We start from the raw sequence: 18,480 nt of genomic DNA on the forward strand, positions 1-18,480 counted from the left end.
CACCAGGACTCACCAGTAAATGATGGGCTTGGGCTCCCCACGGACACGGACGCTCATGCTGACATCCTGCCCCTCCAGCACCGACTGGTCCGACAGGGACACCTGGGGAAGCAGGGGTCAGAGAGCAGCGAGCACCCACCTGCACCCAGGGCCGTGCATCCCCACCACTGCACCCAGGGCTATGTGTCCCCCCTCACAACAGCAGCCCGGGAGTACCAGAGGAGCTGGTGTGGTGGAAGCTGCCCAGGTGCTGGGAGCACCCCAGATCAGGAGGTAAGAAGGCCTGACCCGGCACCTCCTGGCACCGAGGACCACAAGGCTGCGGTCACAGGGCACTGCTCCCCCTCTGCCAGGTGCTGGTGTGGTTGTCAGCTCACCTCAAAGGTGGGTGCAGCCTTGAAGGTACTCTCCGGGGCGCCGTGCGCAGCCCCATGCTCGGCTCTAGGCTGCAGCTTCATGGCCGGTCGGTGCTGGGGGGTGCTGGAGTCGGGGAACTCTTCCAGTGGGCTCAGGTACTCCTCGTCTGAGGTGATGGGGCTGGCCTGGCCGAGGGGGGGTGCCAAGTTCCCATGCCGCTCCACGGTGGGGGCTAGCACAGGAGAGGCTGGATAAGGAGCTGGCAGCAGCCAGAGCTGGGCAGGAGGGTCAGGGCACCCCTCCCCACCACCCTGCACCCCAGGGGTACCCGGGGACACCCATGCCACGGCACACCCCAGCTCGGCAGCAGCCAGCAGCGAAGGGGTGCGAGGCCGCGCAGGGGGAGGGAGGGAGAAGCACGCTACGGGCCGATAAGGGGACGAGATATCCCGCAAGGCGACAGCAGGGCTCAAGTGGCTCTTACGCAGCAGCCCGCGCTCCCATCCTTAAGCCGCCCGGATTCCCGGCATGGCTGTCCCCGCCCCGAGCCGGCGAGGGCTGAAGGTGACATTGGCAGCTGCGCTCCCCCAGCAGCCCGCCCGCCCGCCCGCCCGCCCGCTCCCCGGGGGGGCCGGGCACGCCTGCGTGGGGAGCCCACCCGGGACTGGGACGGGGGAGCCGCGGGGTGCGGGATGCGTGCGGGGGCCGGGGGTGGGTGGTGCGAGGTGGGGAGCGGCAGCGGCGCGGGGTGCTGTCAGAGCCCGGCCGCCGCGCTGGGGGTGCTGGCCCCCCTCCAGCCTGGCTGCCGGAGCGCCCTCACCCCCCCGCCCCTCACCGGGGGGAGGCGGGCGGGTTGCCCGGTGCATGGCGAGGGCTGTGCCCCCCCGCGCCCCCGCGGGCAGCCCCAAGGCGGAGAGCTGGAGGGGGGGCCCGACCCCCGGTTCCCCCCTGCCCGCCCTCCCGCATCCCCCCGCCGCCCCCCGCACTCACCGCGGGGCGCGGCCCCGGCAGCCCCCGCCCCGAGCCGAGCCGCGCCGCGCCGGGCCGGGCCGGGCCGCCGAGCCGCCGCTGCCGCTGCCGGGGCCGGTGCGGCCGTGCCGGGCTCGCATCCAGCCTCCAGCATCGCCGGCCCGCTGAGCCCTCCCCGTCCCAGCGCCGCCCGGCCCCCGGGGCTGGGCCAGCACCGCAGGGGAGGGCCCGCCGCAGGGCCGGGGGCTGCGGAGCCCCGGCCCGGCCCCCTGCCGCCGTGCCCCGGGCTGGCCCTGCCCGGCCGCAGCTGCCCCTGGGTGTACAGCCCCGCTGCACCACGGAGCGGGTGGGTTTTTTGGGTGCTTGCAGCTCCCGGGGCAGGTGTGAGCCTCTGCATGCTCCCCAGGGGCACCCTCGGGATGCAGAGCGCCTTGGGGCTGCGGCAGGGTGGGTATCCCCACGGCCAGTGGGGTGGAGGGCTGGCTGGGTACCCCCTGGCTAGCAGCTGGTGGGGCAGTGGTGTCCCCATGGCTAGCAGGTGGGAGGGCAGGGGTATTCCCACAATTTGAGGGTGGAGAGCAGGCTGGGGTATCCCCACAGTCTGCAGGCTGGAGGCAGGGGTACCCCCACGGTTTGTGAGTTGGAGGGCAGGCTGGGGTATCCCCATGGCTAGTGGGGCGCAGGGCAGGTGTGTGGGGGGGTGGACACCAGGATCCTTGCTGGGCGCCGGGGGATGCTCACAGCCTGGCCCCGCTCCCCTCCACGGCAGCATCCCTCCGGGCTCGCCGGCAGCACGCCAGCCGCTTTGGTTCAGACCGAGCCTTGTAGGGTAAGGAAGCCGGTTTCTTCCCAGTGAGAGCAGCGGCCGAGTTGGCAGCCAGCCTGCCATGGCGCCGGCCCTCCCTCTGCCGGCCGCCCTGCCGTCCCCTCCCCTCCCGTCCCCTCCGCCGCCGGCACTCACCGGGCCGCACGCTGAGGATGGCACTGCAGCAGGTCGCCCCCACCTCGTTGGCCGCCGTGACGGTGTAGAGCCCGGCGTCGGCTACCCGGGCGCTCCTGACCAGCAGCGTATGGCGCTCGCCCTCCGCCTTGATGGGCCGCGTCGTGCTGCTCCGCAGCGGGACCCCGTCCTTCCTCCAGGACACTGCCGGCAGAGGCGGGGGTCACCCGTGGGCAGGGGAGCCCGAGCTCCCCCGGGGGTCTGTGCAGGCTCCCGGTGAGGCCAGGCGCTCCCCTGCCCGGCCTGGGGACCCCTTTGCCATGGGGAGCAGCCCCGGGCTCCCACGGCCCCTGACAGGGAGCGGGGCTGGCCCCGGTCTGATTCCTGGCCTCCTCCTGCCCTCCAGTGGAGGCTGGAGGAGGGGATCAAAGCCCTTCGCTGCTGCCCGGCTCAGTGGGGTCGTACCGGGGCTCTGGTTGCCCAGCTGCCCCTGCCCACGTCCTGGCTACAGCGTGCGCGGAGCGCATCAGCCCTGAGCCGGGCACCAGGGCTCTGCCCCCGGGAAAGCACCTGAGCCGTCCCCACAGCAGCCCAGAGCATCACCCCTCCCTGCCTACTCGGGGCTCAGCCCAGCACGGGGGAACGGCAGACCCCCCTGCCCGCACCGTGCCCTCCACACCCTGCTCTGGCAGGCGGTGCCCAAGCACCTCACTCCTGCCTGGGGGGAGGCAGGGCGAAAGGGGTGCTCCTGGGGTGGGCACATCACCTCCCTGAGACACCCAGCTCAGGGCTGTGCGTCCCACTCTGCACAGCTCAGGTGGCCCCAGGGGACGGCTCAGCGGGTGGGACATGGACATGTAGGGAGCCCCTCTGCCACACATGCACCCCCAACTGCCCCAGCCCCGCGGTCGCTCACCTTCTGGCTGGGGGTTGGCTGTGACAATGCACTTGAGCAGCACCTCCGCCCCCACGGCCACTGCCATGTCCTGGATGGGGATCTCAAAGATGGGGGCTTCCAGGGGGTCTTCACCCGCTGACACGTAGGAGTCATCGGAGGACTCTGGACAGGGAGAGATGGGCCCTGTGGCTGTCAGTGGGGTGGAGCGAGCGGGTCCTGTGCCATGCCAGGCTGCATGCAGGCAGAGCAGGGGCCTCGCAACCCTCTGCCCATCCCTGCCCCCACGTGCCCCCCACCCTTGCTGAGGCATTAGCAGGTCCCCGGGCCATGCAGTGCAGGAAAGGGTCACATCAGGGGCCACCATGGCACAGTGCCTGCAGCAGGACTGCGGCAGGGAGCGTACAGCCTGCCATACATCCCTGTACAGCATAAGGGATGGGGTGACAGCGGGGTGTGGAAGGAGGAGGGTTGTACAGCCCACCGCAGCCCCCACTCTGAGCTCCCACCACCACCCCAATGAGTGCTGGCTGCTCTGCCCCACCACATCAGCATCATCCTCCCCTCCCATGGCCCCAGCACATGGGCAAAGGTCCTGGGGCTGCGCCAGGAGCCTCAAGCACATGGGCCTGGCACTGCTCTGGCTGGAGCAGAGCCTGGAAGGAGCTCCCGGCCCGGATGCAGCCTGGTCTCACCCCTGTGTGCTGGGATGGGCAGGGCACCTCTCCCCCGGCCAAGCCACCGCAGCATCCCCTGGGGACGCTTGGGCTACACGCCCTACCTGGAGCACTGAGCACGTTCCAGCCGGGACAAGCTGCAATGGGTGCCCTGTGCCCCAGGGGACTGGACCAGTCCAGGGCTGGGAGCCAGCGGTCAGCACCCTGCATCCTTCCCGTGCCAGGCAGGAGGCTTGGAGACGTCAGCAAGTGTCATGACCTCAAGGCCCAGCAAACTGGTACCCAGGCTGGTCTGTCTTATGGCACTGGTTGGTGCCAACATCCCCAACCTCCAGAGCCGTGTCCCCCCACCCCACCCCTGTGCTCTCTGGCACAGCCTGGGCTCCCCATGCCTCCCAGGGGGGTCCCCAAGGGCAGAAAGCCATGCCCCTACCTAGCTCTGGAGATGTGGGCCTGGCTCGGCGCCCCTTCCCCTTGCTCCGCGTGCTCCTGCCTTCTTGAGCCATCCGGCCACTCTCTTTCTTCTCTGACACTTTCGTCTGCCTTCTCTCCACCTCCCTGCCCGCGCCGTGCTGCCCTGCCCAGCTCCTCTCCAGGCGAGCCTCCTGCTCCATCCCCGGCTTCGCCCAGGGCAGGAACCGCACTTCCGCGGGCGCCTCCGGCCGCCGGTACAGCCCGTGGGGCACGGCAAGCCGGGCGGCCAGGGCTTCACTCGCCGCCCCGGGGGCACGGGCTCCACCGGCTGGCCCCCCATCCGGGCATGGGCTGCCTTCGGAGGGACCCGCCTGCGAAAGGGCCGCCCGTCCCTGCGGGGTGGCTTGCGCTAATGGCCACTGCTCCTTCTTCTTCACTTCCCCAGTGCCTTCTTGCTGCGGACCCTTCCTGGCACCCGCATCCTCCGCCTCGGTGGGCTGACCGGCCGCCGTGCCGCCCCGCGCCGGAGCTTTCCTCCCACGCTGCCCCCCTGGCTCCGGCTCCCCATTGGGTCCCACCAGTGCCACGCTGGAAAGCGCCAGGTGCTGGATGACGTGCGTGCTCTCCACCGATGGGAAGGTCTTCGGGGGCAGCACCTTGCGCCCACCGGCGCCCTGTGAGGAGGGGGTGCACGGGGCACAGGGGGCAGCGGGCTCACTGGCCATGGGGGGTGAGGGTGCCGGGGGCAGCCCCGCTTTGCAGAGCTCCTGGGAGCGCCGCAGCTGCTGCTTGGACACTGTCCGCTTGATGCGAGTCAGCTCCTCCGCAAACTTGTGCTCGATGGCGTAGACGTGGCTGGCAAACTTGCCCCGCTCATCGAAAGACGCAGCTTTCTGCCGGAAGGCCAAACGCCGGCAAGCTGCCGTGCTGCCAGGCTCCCAGGGGCCACCTTCCCGCATGTCGTCCCGAGAGCCGCCCGGCATGCCGGCACGGCGTGAGCCGGAGCCGGGCTGGTCGAAGGAGCGTGTCTTGCGCAGGGGCAGGCCGGGGTGTGCGGGGAAGGGGCTGTCCGCCTGCTCCAGGCTCCTCCGCCGCTCCTCGAAGTACTGCAGCCTCTCGAAGATCTTGGAGCCGGCGCGTACCAGCTTGGGCGATGCCCGGACGGAGATGCGGCCGGAGGCATCGCTCATGGGTGTCTGGGGACGGGACTCTTGCGTGCTGCCCTGAGAGTACCCCGAGGACTTGGGCTTCTTGATCTTCTCCTCGTACTCCTCAGGGACGGTGTCCTGGTACTCGGCCGGCACCGAGGACTTCTTGCGGGGGGTCACGGGTGTGAAGGAGGGGACGCCAGAGCCACGGGCAGCAGTCTGGGACATGGTGCCGGCGGGTGGCGGCAGGCACGGGCCGGCACGGGGAGACGGCGAGCGGAGGATGGGTGGCTTGGTGGTCAGTGGCAGGGCAGCAGGGGACCTCGGGGGCTCGGCGCCAGGCTTCGGAGAGACGGGGCCGCTGTGGGGGTCATCTCTCCGGTAGCCCCCCTGGGGGATGCTGCTGCAAGGGGAGAGACAGAAGAGCGCGGTTCAGAGCCCACCCTCACCACCTGGCTGCATCCCTGCGCCCAGCCCACACCACGGTGCCCAATGGGGCACGGCAAGGGGGCAGGCGGCCAGGGCACCCCCGGGACCGTGGAGCCTCGAGGGGCCCTGGCAAGTGAATCTGGCCACCCAGAGACCACCAGGAGCCGGCTGGGTTGGATGAGAGTCCTGGGCTGTTGTGACACAGCAGTGTCGCCTTGCCCAGGGATACCCATGTGGGACAGCGGGGTGAGGCTGGGATACCCAATGAGTCCCCTCCCCAGGGCTGCCATGCAGACAGCACCAGGGGCCAGGGGGTGCCCCAGTTTGACGGGATGTCCTGGTGTGCCAGGACATTGTGGCACAGGCCAGCTCTTCTGCAAGACAGAGGGGGTCCCCGAGGCTACAAGCCCCTGCCTACACATGCTGCTGCAGGCACGTCCCCCCACCCCGCTGCCCCCAGAGGGGCTCAACGTTCATGGTGCAGAAATCATAAGGTGGAGATGAGGTTCTGGTGGGACAAGCAGCCTTAAACAAAAAAAGGGACGGGATGGAGGTCGAAGGAGCAGGCCTGTGGGAATGGGGACCGGAGGTGGCGGGGAGGGACGGGGGCTCTGAGCACATCAGCAGGTCCTGGGGAGGCAACATGTCCCTGGCCCCTGCTGCCACCCCTGTGTGGCAGGGACTGCAGGTGGCAGAGACTTTCCAGCGGGTGTCCCAGGCTGCCGCGCACCCTCAGGTCCCTGCACCCTGCGCTGGGCGGGATGGGGGGACACCCACGCACAGCATGTGGGTCGGATGCTGCAGCTCATACAGTGGCGCAGGGGTTACCCCATCCCCAAACTGGCCAAAGCAACAAGGGACCCCACTCCACGTGTCCCCCCCTCACCCAAGGGCCTTTACCCCCCCAGCCCAGGTTGCTCCCACCTCCTCACCGGGAACAGGCTGCCTACTGCTCAGAGCCCCCGTTCCTCATCCGGGCACGGTGAAGGCAAAGAAAGCCAAGGCGGAGGGGAGGAGATGGCTGCAGGGGTTGGAAGGAGATGGCCCCAGCGCGATGTCCCCTCCGCGCGCTTTCCCTGGCTACTTACACGTGGAGCGAGAGCGCCCGTCCTCGGTACAGGCTGAAGGCGCTGCCATATGGGTCGCTGGCCACTGAAAGACTATCCTCCGACCCCCAGCTCGTGCCCACCAGATTAGCCCGTGATGCCCGCACCAGCGGCTCCACTCCCAGGTGCCGGACCTCGGCCGGCGCGTTTGCTTGCCTTGGGGTTCCCTGCGGCTGCTGCCAGGCAGCGGGGCGGAGGTAGGGTCCCCGCGCAGGGAGGCTGGCATCCGTCTCCTTCTCCACCACGGTCTGCTGGCTGCCCGACCAGCTGGAGCGCTCCTCCGCCTGTGACAGGGCCAGCACTGAGGTTGGTGTTGTGTTCATGGAGGCGTCCATGAGGGTGTCGGACCCACCTGGAAGGAGAGGGGTGAGCCGATACAGGGTGCCCCTGGGGACAAGCCCAGCACCCTGCTCGGAGAGGGCTGAGCCGCCATGGGGAGTCCTGGGGTGTCCCATGCAGGCTGCCCCAAGCCCTCTCCCCTTTGCATGGGTGGACCACAGCTTCCTCCCCAAGGAGAACCCCAAAGCTGGGCCAGCAGAGCCCTTGTGGGGTATCGGTGCCTGGCAGCCAGTGCCAGGGCTCGGTGCCAGCCGGGTGCTCCCTTGCTCACCCGTGGGGGTGCTGAAGGCCGTCTCATCCTGGAGCTCGCTGCGCTGTGTCACCTGGGGGTCGCTGGGCTCATCCTCGCCTGTCTCCGAGTCTGGGGAGGGGGGAAAGAGGGCAGGGGGTGAGGGGACACGGGGACAGCAGGCCAGGCTGACACTGTCCCTTGAAGACCCACTGTCTACCTGGGTGTCTCCAGGAGCAGGAGAGCAGTGCCCAGGCAGCTCCGAGAGGAGGCAGCACTGGGGCACGGGACATGACTGTGACCTGCAGGGACAAGCTGCCAGCAGGAAAAGGCAGGACCAGGGGTGGGAAAGTTCATCAGGGCAAGGGCAGGCGGGGGAAGGCAGACAAAGCGGGCAGGAGCAGCGTCAGATGATGGGAGGAAGGGAGACCATGCCAGCGGTGGGAATGTGGCTGGTGGAGGCGGCATGGGGATGGGGAGGCAGGGCAGGGATGGTGGCAGTGATGGGCAGGGCGGCAGGCTGGGGCACAGGGCCCGCTCTGGGGTCGGGGCTGGCAACGGGCAGGGGTCTTCATACCGTAGCTTTGTTTCCTGCAGGAGCGGAAAACTTCGCTTCCATAGGGGCAGCAAGAGAGAGAGAGACATCAACACCCGGTTATCGGCCCGGCCTGCAGAGACGCGGGGGGCAGCAGGGAGGGACCTTGTCCCCAGCATCTCCCTGTGCTGCCTTGGGGCAGCGACTTGCCAGGGCAGCGCCTGGGTGGGCCATGCTGGCTCAGAGAGCCTGGCACCTTGTGCTGGGCTTCAGGTCCAGGGATGGGGCCAGGACTGGGCTTTTGCCCATCTCAGGATCCCACGAGGAGCACCCTATGCCCTGCCCGGCCCCATGGCAGAGGCCAGGAGTACATGGGACATGAACACAGGTCTGGCTCCCCCAGACTTCCCCACCACGTCCCCACTCTGCACCCACGTTCACGGCACACCGCTCCGGCGCTGCATACAGACCCTCCTCGCACAGACCGTCCTGCCTGCGCAGTGCACGGCACCATCTCCTCCCCATGCCACGGCCCCATCCTACCCGGCAGGATAGCTACCTCCTGTCCCCGGAGCTGCTGGAGCTGCCTCATGAGCTGGCCTCGCCGCCGCAGCTCTTGAACATGCCCGTTCTCTGCAGGGCACCACAGTGTGGGGCCGGAGCCCCCAGCCCGTGCCCCACCTGGACGCTCCTGGGGGTGCTGGGGCACGCGGATATGCGTGTCCATGTGCAAGCACCCTCCCTCTGGCACATACAAGTGCATCCGCTACCCCACTGGTGGCAAGTGCTGCGTGATACAGCCATGCCCCGCAGCACAGCCCCGGTTGATAAAGCAGGGGTGCTCGGGGTAGAGCATCAGTGAGAGCCTCCCCACGGGCAGGACGCAGCCAGGCCAGATCAGTGCCACCCTAACAACTTGTCCCAGGAAAGCCGACGCCATGCAGCCAGGGAGGGCCAAGCCTTTCCTCCCCACCACTGCCTGAGCCCTCGCAAGCTACCTCAACAGACCCCTGTGGCGAGGGACATGTCCCCTGCCTCACCACCGCTCCTTTCCACTGCACTGCCACGGCGCAGTGGGGGGCCACGCTGCTCCCCCCCACTCCAAGCCACCCCTCCGCAGCCCAGCACGCTGCCAGCTGCCCCATGCACTGCCACCGCACCAGGCTCCCCAGCCCGGCCACGACAGCCTGGCAGCCCCCCAGGAACCGGAGCTGCGGGGCCAGGAGCAGCCTGGCCTTGTGGGGGACACCGAGAGCCCCGGCTGATCAGGACCCTGTTTCGGGGCTGGTAAGCTGCAGCCCATCCCTGCCCAGCCTCTGCCCGCTGCCCCACATGGCTGTGGGCCCGGGCCCCATCCCGGCGCACTCAGGGTGGCAGAGTGAGCCGGGTCCTGGTAACTCAACGCACCATGCGTGAAGCGCCCGAAGCGCCGAGAGTGGCCGGTCTTCTGCAAAGGAAAAGAGAAGAGAGCGTTACCCACGGCACGGTGCCACGCGCCTGCTCACGCACAGCGCCAGCATGGCACGCCCGTGCGTGCACACCCCATCGCGGCACACGCGGCACCGCTCCCACACACACTGGCACAGCGCACGCGGTGCCGCTCGCACCCTCCCGCGGGCAGGGCACACCAGGCGCCGCTCGCACGCACACCCCCGGCTGCATGCCCACAGGGTACCTACGGACACACACCCCCGCGCTCGCAGCGTGGACGGGTGTAGGTGGACACGTGTAGCGCGTGCCCAGCCATGCACACACACGATCACATGCACCTGCGTGTGCAACGCACGCACCCACACACACATCCCTTGGGGATGGCACTGTGCACCCCAGCCCTGTGCTGCTGCTTGTGCCCAGGGGGGTGACACTGTGCACCCCAGCCCTGCGCCGCTGCTTGTGCCCGGGGGGTGACACTGTACACCCCAGCCCTGTGCTGTGGCTCATGCCCAGAGAGTGACAGCCGTGGGCAGTGGAGCTGCCCCAGCACCGCTGCCTGCAGCCAGCACCGCCTGCAGCAAAGTCTTTGCTCGGGCGGGTGCCCAAATGCTCTGCAGCCCCTTCGAAGCCACCGCCCGCGCCAGCACGGGGACTGGGCCAGCAAAGCGTCTTCTAGGCACTGGCCCAGACACCACCATGGGCACTGGCCCAGCCCAGGGACAGCATCCCCCATCCCTGGTGGAGGCCGTGCCAGCTGCAAGAGAGGCTGCCTGGCACAAGTGGCATGGGACTGGCCCGTCTGCGCAGGGCTGGAGGCGTGGAACCCACGCTCGCCCGCACCGTCTGGGCAGGCAGGCGGGACCCAAGCACGGGGCAGAGGCGCCGGGAGCTCCCTGCCAGCTTGGCTGCCCTCTGCGCCACAGCCCAGGGCCAGGCACCCGCTTGCCAAGGGAGGGACTGGCCGAGGGCGACCCGGCTGCCAGGCCTGGCGTGCACCGACGCCGTCTCCCAGGGAAGCAGAGGGATGGGGTGATCTCCAGGGCAGGCAGGAGCGGGGATGCGGCGTGCAGACAGGCAGGGCAGGGCTGCCAGGATGGAGCATCCTTCCCAGCCAGTCTGGGTGACAGGGTCTCCCCAGGACACTGACGCCCTGTGCTCTCTCTACCCAGCGTGGAGCCCAGGGTTGGACACCCAGCTTTCTTGAAGCCCTTTGCTCAACCAGCCCCTCCTGCCTCCCCACAGCTCCCAGGCAGGGTCATGGACAGATGGCCCCTGGGGACAGGCAGCCCCCAGGGACAGATAGCCCCCAGGGACAGGCAGCCCCCGGGGACAGGCAGCCAAGCACGGCCAGCAGTGAGTTGCCCTTGGAAGGGCAGCAGGCTTATTTTGCACGCCCAAAGCTGCTGCCACTGCAAGGGCAGCCCCTGCTGGTGGGCAGCCCTTGGGGGGCTCCCACCGGCCCCCCACCTGCATGCGGTGCTGGGCGGAGGGCAGCGGCTGCACGAGACACATTTGTATTCAGGCTGAGCCAGGCTTCACCCCCCCTCAGGCTGACTGTGCTGGTTCTGGCTGGCAGCCCGTCTTCCAGGCCAGGGAAAGATAGATGAGTGATTAACTGCACCATCGGCGGATAATTCCCCCATTAAAAAATGAAAATGCAATTGAGTGCCATTATCGGGTGCTCCTGTGGCTTCCCCAGGGATTGGCGCCACCAGCTCCCCACCCAATATGGTGACTGCACCCAGCGGGCCTGGGCTGGGCTCCATCGCCCAGAGCTATGGGGTGGCTGAGCCCCCTCCCCTCTGCCCTGCAACAGGTCCCTGCGGGATTGGGGCAACTTGCAGCCCGGACCCCCTTGGGCGCAGCGCCCACCCGCAGCTCGGCGAGGAGCAAGTGCTGGGTGATGCAGGGTCACCCCCGAGCAAGGAGGTGGAAAGGCGGCAGGAGCAGCTTGGGGCTCGCTGCGGGGCCGTGGCCTGGGCGAAGGGGCCATTTGAATAGCGGGGGGGTGCTCCCTGCCTGGGATTTCATTTGCACCCTGGGAAAAGGGGTGGGGGAGCCCCATGAACCTGCTCTGTGACCACCCAGCCCGGGGTGGGGAGAAGGGCTGGCTGGGATCAGCACCCGGCTTCTGCCCTGCCCCATGGGGCAGCCGGGTGAGCCCTGGTGCTGCCTCCTTCCCCTGCGCCAGGCTCAGACCCCCCCTGCCTGGGCTGGGGTCCTGCCCTGGCCCTGGCATGGGGCATCCCTAGCCATGGGTCCAAGGGGAGTCACGGGGGAGAAGGGGCTCCTGGGGCCATGGAGCACACCCGGTGCAGACCACCACTGCCTGGCATGTGGAGCCGAGCACCACACGGCACTGGTGCCACTGGTGCAAGACAGGCAGACAGGGAGCAGGGACGGGGTGAGGGGGGGAGGCAGTGGGTGGCTTGCCTGTGTGGAGGGACAGCCACTGTGGGTGTCCTGATACCCACCCCCCATGCTCGGCCAGTGGAGCAGGACCCTGACCCACCACACAGACAAGCCCCTGGGCTTGCTGCCCCCAAGGGCAGATGGGGCAGCCAGGCAGTGCCACCCCCCCCGTCCCGCAGGGACCCCCCCATCTGGCTCCCAGCACCCCTGGGCACCAGTGTCCCCCACCACATCCCGCACCCCTGGGAAGGGGCTGCAGGTGACAGTCCCTCCCCAGCCCCTGCTGGGCCACCAGGCAGTGTGACAGCAGGGAGGCTACGTGCCTGCGCTGGGTGGAGCAGCGAGGTGGGCCCCAGGGGAGCCGGGGGGGCTTCCTGGAAGGCTGCCCCCCATCCTCCACCCCTTGCCGAGGCCAAGTGACGTCCTTGCTCCTTGCTGGGCGACGGAGCGTGCGGCGGGGCCCGCGGAGGAGCCTCGCCTGTGCCAGGCATGCTCCTGACGCCGAGGGGATGACGCATGCAAAGCCTCTCCAGCTCCGTGACCACCGGCAGTGGGGCCGGGGGAGCCATGAAGCAGCCTCCATTTGCCTCCCCGGCTCCGGAGAGCACAGAGGGGAGAGGGTGGCGTAGGGGGAAACCTCGGTGGGGGTCCCAGTCCCGCTGGTGGCACTGGCGGTGCTGAGCACCTGCCCTCTGCCCTCCTGCCCGGGCTGGCGAGGACAGGCAGGCAGATGGCGGTTCTGCAAGCGGGGCTGGAGCCGGCGATGGGCGAAGCCCCGGGTGGCAGCGGCAGGGCTGGAGGGACGTCCCCATCCCCGTCCCCGTCCCCATCGCGATGCGCCCTCGCTCCCCGGCACTGCCCCCTCCTCCCGGCACCCCCGGCGCGGCAGCCCGGAGCCCTTACCTGGAAACGCTTCTTCACCCAGATTTTCTTCATGCTTCTGCAGAGCCCCGCTGGCCCGGTCCCGGCGGCTCAGGCCCGGCAGGACGCCAGCCCGCTCCCGGCGGGGTCCCCGCTGTCAGCACGGCGGGGGGACAAGCGACGCCCCGAGCATCCTGCACCGCCGGCAGCCGGGGACGGCGAAGGGAGAGAAAGGGCTGGAGCCAGGTTGGGCTCTCGGGAGGGCTGGAGCTGTGAGCATGAAGCATCACTGGAGTGCTCCTCCCTCCATCCTTCCCCCGCCTGCCTTCGCCTCCGCCCCCCCGCCAGCCCCGGCACGCAGTGACAGCGGCGGGGGACGGGCAGGGCACAGGTGGCGGGGGGCGACAGCAGCCGCGGGGAGGGCGGGCACGCGTCCTCCCCCCCGCTGGCTTTGGCTCCACCGCACCCAGGGGTCCGAGCCCCCTGCCCAGCCAGGCGGCTGTCCCGCTGTCCCCTGCCATCGCTCCGTCCTGCCCCACCGCCCGGGGCGGGGACTGCTCTTCTCAGCCCACCACCGCGGCTCCCGCACGCACCCCGACGGGGACAAGAATGTCACAACACACCGCGCCAGCGCCGCACGTAACTGCCCCCAAAGTGCCCCCAAACAGCGCAGCTCCACTGCCACAGCTGCCGCAACTGCCATGACCCTGCACACAGCAACACAGCCGCGGTGTGCCATGGCAGTGCCCAGACAAGATCCAGGCTCACCAGCACTTTGTCAGCCTCCGCTAAGCCCACCACATCCTCCAGCCATCGGCGATGCAGAAAAGTCCCCTTACTGAGACATGGGGGTGGGTCCCAGCACCACTGACCCACCTGCACGTGAACGAGAGCTGATATGGGCACAGTCCTTCACAGCAACCCCCCCCGGCCTGGCACTGCCCACGCCACAGCATGAGTCCCCCTTGCAAACCCCACAGCCTCCCCTCGCAAACCCCACAGCCCCCATCCCCAGGCACCCAGTGCCCTAACGCAGACCTTGCACCCTGCCTCCCGGGTGCCTCAGGACCCATGCAGGATGGTAGGGCTGGACTGCTCAGCCCTGGGCTACCATCACTGCTTTGTGGCTGGGGGGGACACAAGCTTGGCCCGGGGAGGTAGGCTGTTGTCCCTGTCAGTGTTGCATGACACACAAGACCTCCCCTTGTGCTGGGGTGAGGACCCATGGCACAGCTCAGGGCAGGACTGGGTGCCCAGGACCGAGCTATGATGGGGCTCCCGGGGTGTGGGCAGAAGCTGTGGGTGGGTGTCCTCGGTGAGGCTGGTCAGGGCCATTAAGACCTATGAGTGCCCCCGGGGTGCTGGCACAACCCCGGCACACCTGCCCCAGCTGAGCATCCCCAGCCCTGCCAGCCTTTCCCTAAGCCCCTAAGCCAAAGGGGCAGTCCCAGCCCTACAGCCTTGGTAGGGCCTTTCTGCCTGCCATACCCCCCACTGCTCTTGGTGCCCTGCATCACCAGCTCACCAAGCTGTTGAGCCCTACAGCACCCATCAGCCCCCTTTCCAGGCTCCTGGAGAGCCTGCCAAGGTCCCAGCCCCACCGGCTGTCTGTGCTGTCCCCCCTCCCACTGCAGAGCATCCATGGGGATGCTGCTGGAGGCCTCCCCACCCAGCGCTTGTCCCCATGGTGCTCACCTGTCCCCTGGGGAGCTGGCCACCCCACGCGGGGCTGCGCACAGGCATCACGCTCCCCACGACGCTTGACAGCTCTGGCAGCTTTTCTCTGCTTCCCCTCCCAGCCCATGACTCCCAACATGAGACTTTTCATGGCTCCATAATAACTTGCAAATTACCCAGTACAAAAGGAGCTGTTTATACAACATATCTGACAGTCCCACAATTCGAGTGATGCTGTGGGGTTTCCGTGGAGACCCTGCACGTCAGGCGAGTCCCCCGAATGCCAGAGCTGGCACTGAGGGAATCTCCCATCAGAGCCAGAGGACTCTGCTGAGCCCCCCAGCCCTGGGTGCGGACAGAGGTGAGTACCCCTGAGCCAGGGCTGGGTAAAGGGTCGGGTCATGGGGCTCATGTCTGCCAGGGTCCCTGCGCCCAGGGTCTCCCTGCCAGGTGCTCCCACTCAGGCCGTGCATGCCTATGGTGCTGCCGCAGACCTGCACAGTCTGTGCCTTTTTTTCAAACTGAAGTGGGGTAAAAGCCTGGTCAGGGATGCCAGGAAGGAGCACCAAGGCTTGCTCTTGGCACACGGTGGTGCCAGGGCAAGGGTGCTGCCACCAGAGCACCTGCAGGGACAGCCCCAGGGCTGGCCCCAGGAAGGGACCACATGTGCCCAGCCAAAATACAGTCATTTGAGTATCCTCTGACTGCCACATCTGCTGCCCCATCAGCCACAGCTCCCGGCTGGCCGGGCACACAGCCCTTCCCAGCGACTGTGGCTCTGCCGCTCAGCCATCCGTCAGCAAAAGCCCCAGGAGTGACTCTGGGCTGCCCCAGAGATACTGCACCCCTGGGAGCCGCTGCATCACCTGCGAGGGGCTGCGCCTGCTGCAGGGCCTGACAGTCCTTGCCAGGGGCAGCAGCACCTGCAAATCCCCCCGCTATGGCAAAGTCCCTGCAGAAGGTGTTTGGTGGGAGGTGATGGGAGCCTGCACCCAGGGCGGCCCCTCTGCCCTGCCCTAGCCCAGGGGCAGCCCTGGCACTGCCCTGCTCCACTGCAGGACAGGGACACGGGGCAGGGGACAGGGTCAGCACCACTGTGACATGGACAAGGGGCAGAGCTGGAGCAGGTGGCCCCATTGCCACCCAGCTCCAGCTTCTCCTGCTGGACACACACCGGCCCCGAGCAAAGCAGACAGCAAACACTTGCTCAAAATGCAGCACTAATTACGCTGCTCAGAGAGCGGCAGCTCCCCACGCCTTGCGGGGCCTCCCCAGCAGCTCTGCGTGGATCCTGCCCCTGCACTGCAGCACTGGCCACGGGCACTGGCCACCCAGCCCCGGCCATCAGCCCCCTTGTCTCGGTGCTTGAATAATTGATGGCGGTGGGTGTGTGCAGCCGTCACGGGTAGGAGGAGGTCTGGGCATGAATCTTTCATGCGTTTGTGCCTCCTGGAGCTGCTGGTGATGGTCTGCAGGAGGTGGGGATGTGCTGGGAGCCTGGGGAGGTGGGGACCGTCCCCAGCCCTGTCCCCAGCCCTGTCCCCAGGAGGAAGTAAATGCAGTGGGATGGCCCTCGTCACTGGGCAGGGCAGCACCGCAGCGGCTTTCTGGCCCTGGGGAAGAGCAATGCTCTGCTGTGACCCCTCTCCCAAGGGCCAGGGGACACCCAGGTGCCCTCCCCAGCATCTCCTCCCCTTGCCACCACTAGAAGGATGCCCGAGCACACGGTGCCCGCTGCAGGCGGAGGACATGGGGACTCAGGACAGCAATGTGACCTTGGCTCCGGGTGCCTGGGCACGGAGCGGGATGGCAGGAGGCATTTCATCCCTGCGGTGCCAGCCCCGCTCCCGGCATCCCCCCTACCTGGGGCTGAGGGGCTGTGTGCCGAGGGCTGGGGGGAAGCAGGCAAGAGAGCAGGCAGCAGGGCAGAAGCAGCTAGCCCTTTCCCAGTGCCACTCTGCCAGGGCACAAGCCTGCAACCTCGTGTGGGGAAGCAGGAGGGGCACAGGGAGTGCTGGGCAGGCACAGGGAGTGCTGGGCAGCCCCAGGAGAAGGAAGAGGCCACCTCCCCATCACGCAGCCCCGAGAGTCGGTGCTATATTTACCCACCCACAGACCTGGGTCTCAGCCTCTCGCCTGTAACACAAGCCCTGCAGCCCGCCAGAATCCGAGGGGACGGCACATTCCTCAGCAAAAATAACCCCCCAGCAGCGGGCGAGAGGGCAGGGGTGGAGGTGAGTGACTGGACAGCTGCACCCGCTGCCCCGCTCGCCTGGGAGCGGCCCTCCCGGTCCGCAGCGCCCCGGGATGGGGACCCGGCACGCGTGGCCACCGCGCCAGTACCCTGCCCGTGTGGCTGGGGGCAGAGCTGGGAGCCTGGGGCCCTGGCAGCTGCCCGTGGGCTGGCCCTGGTGCCACCCCTGGGGACAGGGAACAGGCACAGCCTCAGGGCGTGTGGCTGTGCTTGGGGACTGGCGGCTGCGGGCATCCTGAGGGCCAGGTCCAGTCCCATCCCCAATGCACTGCCCAGCCCTGGGGACCTGTCCCTGTGCCAGCTGAGACCAGCACCCAGGGTGGCACCAGCCGAGCAGCTCTGCAGAGGCAGCCCCTGCGCTGGCACAGCCGGGCATGGTGCCCACCCCATGGTGGACTCTTGCTGCATCCCAGGTTCCTCCGAGATGCTGCTGTGTCCTGGGCCTGGGGGGACAGCCAGGGACATCAAGGGGAAACTGAGGCAGCCCCAGAGAGTCCCAGGGGAGGGAGGAGATGGCGAAGGGAGGCTTTAGGTCCTGTTCGGTCCCTGAGCAGGGCTGGCAGGGGCTCCGGAGGGAACGGGCAGTTGGCATTAAACATGGGCATAGCGCTGCAAAATAAGGAACTAAAATTAGGCATTGAGATAAATGGTCAAAGGTGCTGAGCCACCAGGGACGCTTTCAGCGTGGCCATCCCCACCGGGGTGCCATTGCCATCTCCGCACACCACCGGCCCCAAATCATGCCCACGCTGCCCCACTGTAACTCTGGGCTGGACGGGAAGGGGCCATGCATGGTCACCACACACAGGCAGCTCCTGCCCCCTTCCCTGTTCCCAAATCCAGGCGGGTGCAGGCTGTTCCCTGGGCAGAGGAAAGGTTCCAAGGCAGTTTGATTGCTGAGTGCAGGTGGAGGCGAGTGGAGCAAGACTCCGCTGTGGGAGCCCAAGACGGACACATCCAACCTTGAAACAAGAGGCAGCCCCAGCGGGGAGGATCAGGCAGCGCGGGGCTCTAAAGGAGATTAGCACGGGTTCTTCAGAGGTGATTTAATCCAGTTTACATTGAAAAAATTCAGGAGATGTAGCTGAGAGGTGATATAGCCTTTAGCAAGCCTGCGGACGATGGAGCCACAGTGGGGACCAGGGCTGGCTGGAAGGGGCTGAAGGGTCCCTGGATGGACCCAGGAAGCCCCTGGACCAGCCTGGTGCTGGTGTGAGAAGGGCCAACATACCCCACCTGTGCCCACGGAGCCGGGGCACGAGGGAGAACCTGCAGCGGGAGAGGGGCAGAGCGGTGGGACACGGCGGGGACAGTGGGACATAGCAGGGATGGTGTGCCCTCAGGAGACCCTGCACCTGGCTGCCCAGCCAGCCCCACACATGCACTCCCTTCTCCCCATACCGGGCACTGACGCACTTGGGGGACCTGGGAGAAGAGCAGGAGAAAATCATTAGTGGGGTGGAGCGACAGATTCAGGGCAAGGGATTAGAGGAGCTAAATCGAGCTCGTGCGAGCAAGGGGGAATGCTGAGCTGGTGCAGGAGGAGCTGCCGGGGCTGAGCATGGAGCTGGGCGGCACAGAGCCCCCCACCCCACCAGCAGTGACCTGAGCCACCTTGGGGACAGCCGATGCTGGCCCCACAGAGAGCTGCAGCCTGGCCCCTGTACCAGGGAGAGAAGGTGAAGGACCGGGCTCTGTGCTCGCCAGAGACCACGACCCGGCAGAGGCGAACGGAGCAAGGGCACCCCAACACCTCCAGACACAGGGGCCGGGAGCCCAGGCCAGGAGAAAGGCCTCATCCTGC

General features: G+C 68.0%; 1 protein-coding gene across 3 annotated transcripts in view; it reads right to left on the reverse strand.

Annotated features, from left to right (window-relative positions):
• The window catches only part of SPEG (striated muscle enriched protein kinase), a 39,862-nt gene that overhangs the window by 18,345 nt on the left and 3,037 nt on the right, over nucleotides 1-18,480 (reverse strand). For 2 of the 3 annotated variants that reach the window (XM_068407177.1, XM_068407175.1), the window contains exons 2-8: nucleotides 7,546-7,635; nucleotides 7,092-7,287; nucleotides 4,272-5,803; nucleotides 3,183-3,326; nucleotides 2,288-2,470; nucleotides 378-589; nucleotides 14-102 (exon numbers count right to left, since the gene is read on the reverse strand). In XM_068407177.1, the coding sequence (XP_068263278.1) occupies nucleotides 14-102; nucleotides 378-589; nucleotides 2,288-2,470; nucleotides 3,183-3,326; nucleotides 4,272-5,803; nucleotides 7,092-7,287; nucleotides 7,546-7,635 (2,446 nt within the window). The remainder of the gene's footprint in view (nucleotides 1-13; nucleotides 103-377; nucleotides 590-2,287; nucleotides 2,471-3,182; nucleotides 3,327-4,271; nucleotides 5,804-7,091; nucleotides 7,288-7,545; nucleotides 7,636-18,480) is intronic. The other variant, XM_068407176.1, reaches the window with a different exon arrangement.

Source organism: Nyctibius grandis, chromosome 9 (genome assembly GCF_013368605.1).
Source record: "Nyctibius grandis isolate bNycGra1 chromosome 9, bNycGra1.pri, whole genome shotgun sequence".
Lineage (NCBI taxonomy): Eukaryota > Metazoa > Chordata > Aves > Nyctibiiformes > Nyctibiidae > Nyctibius > Nyctibius grandis.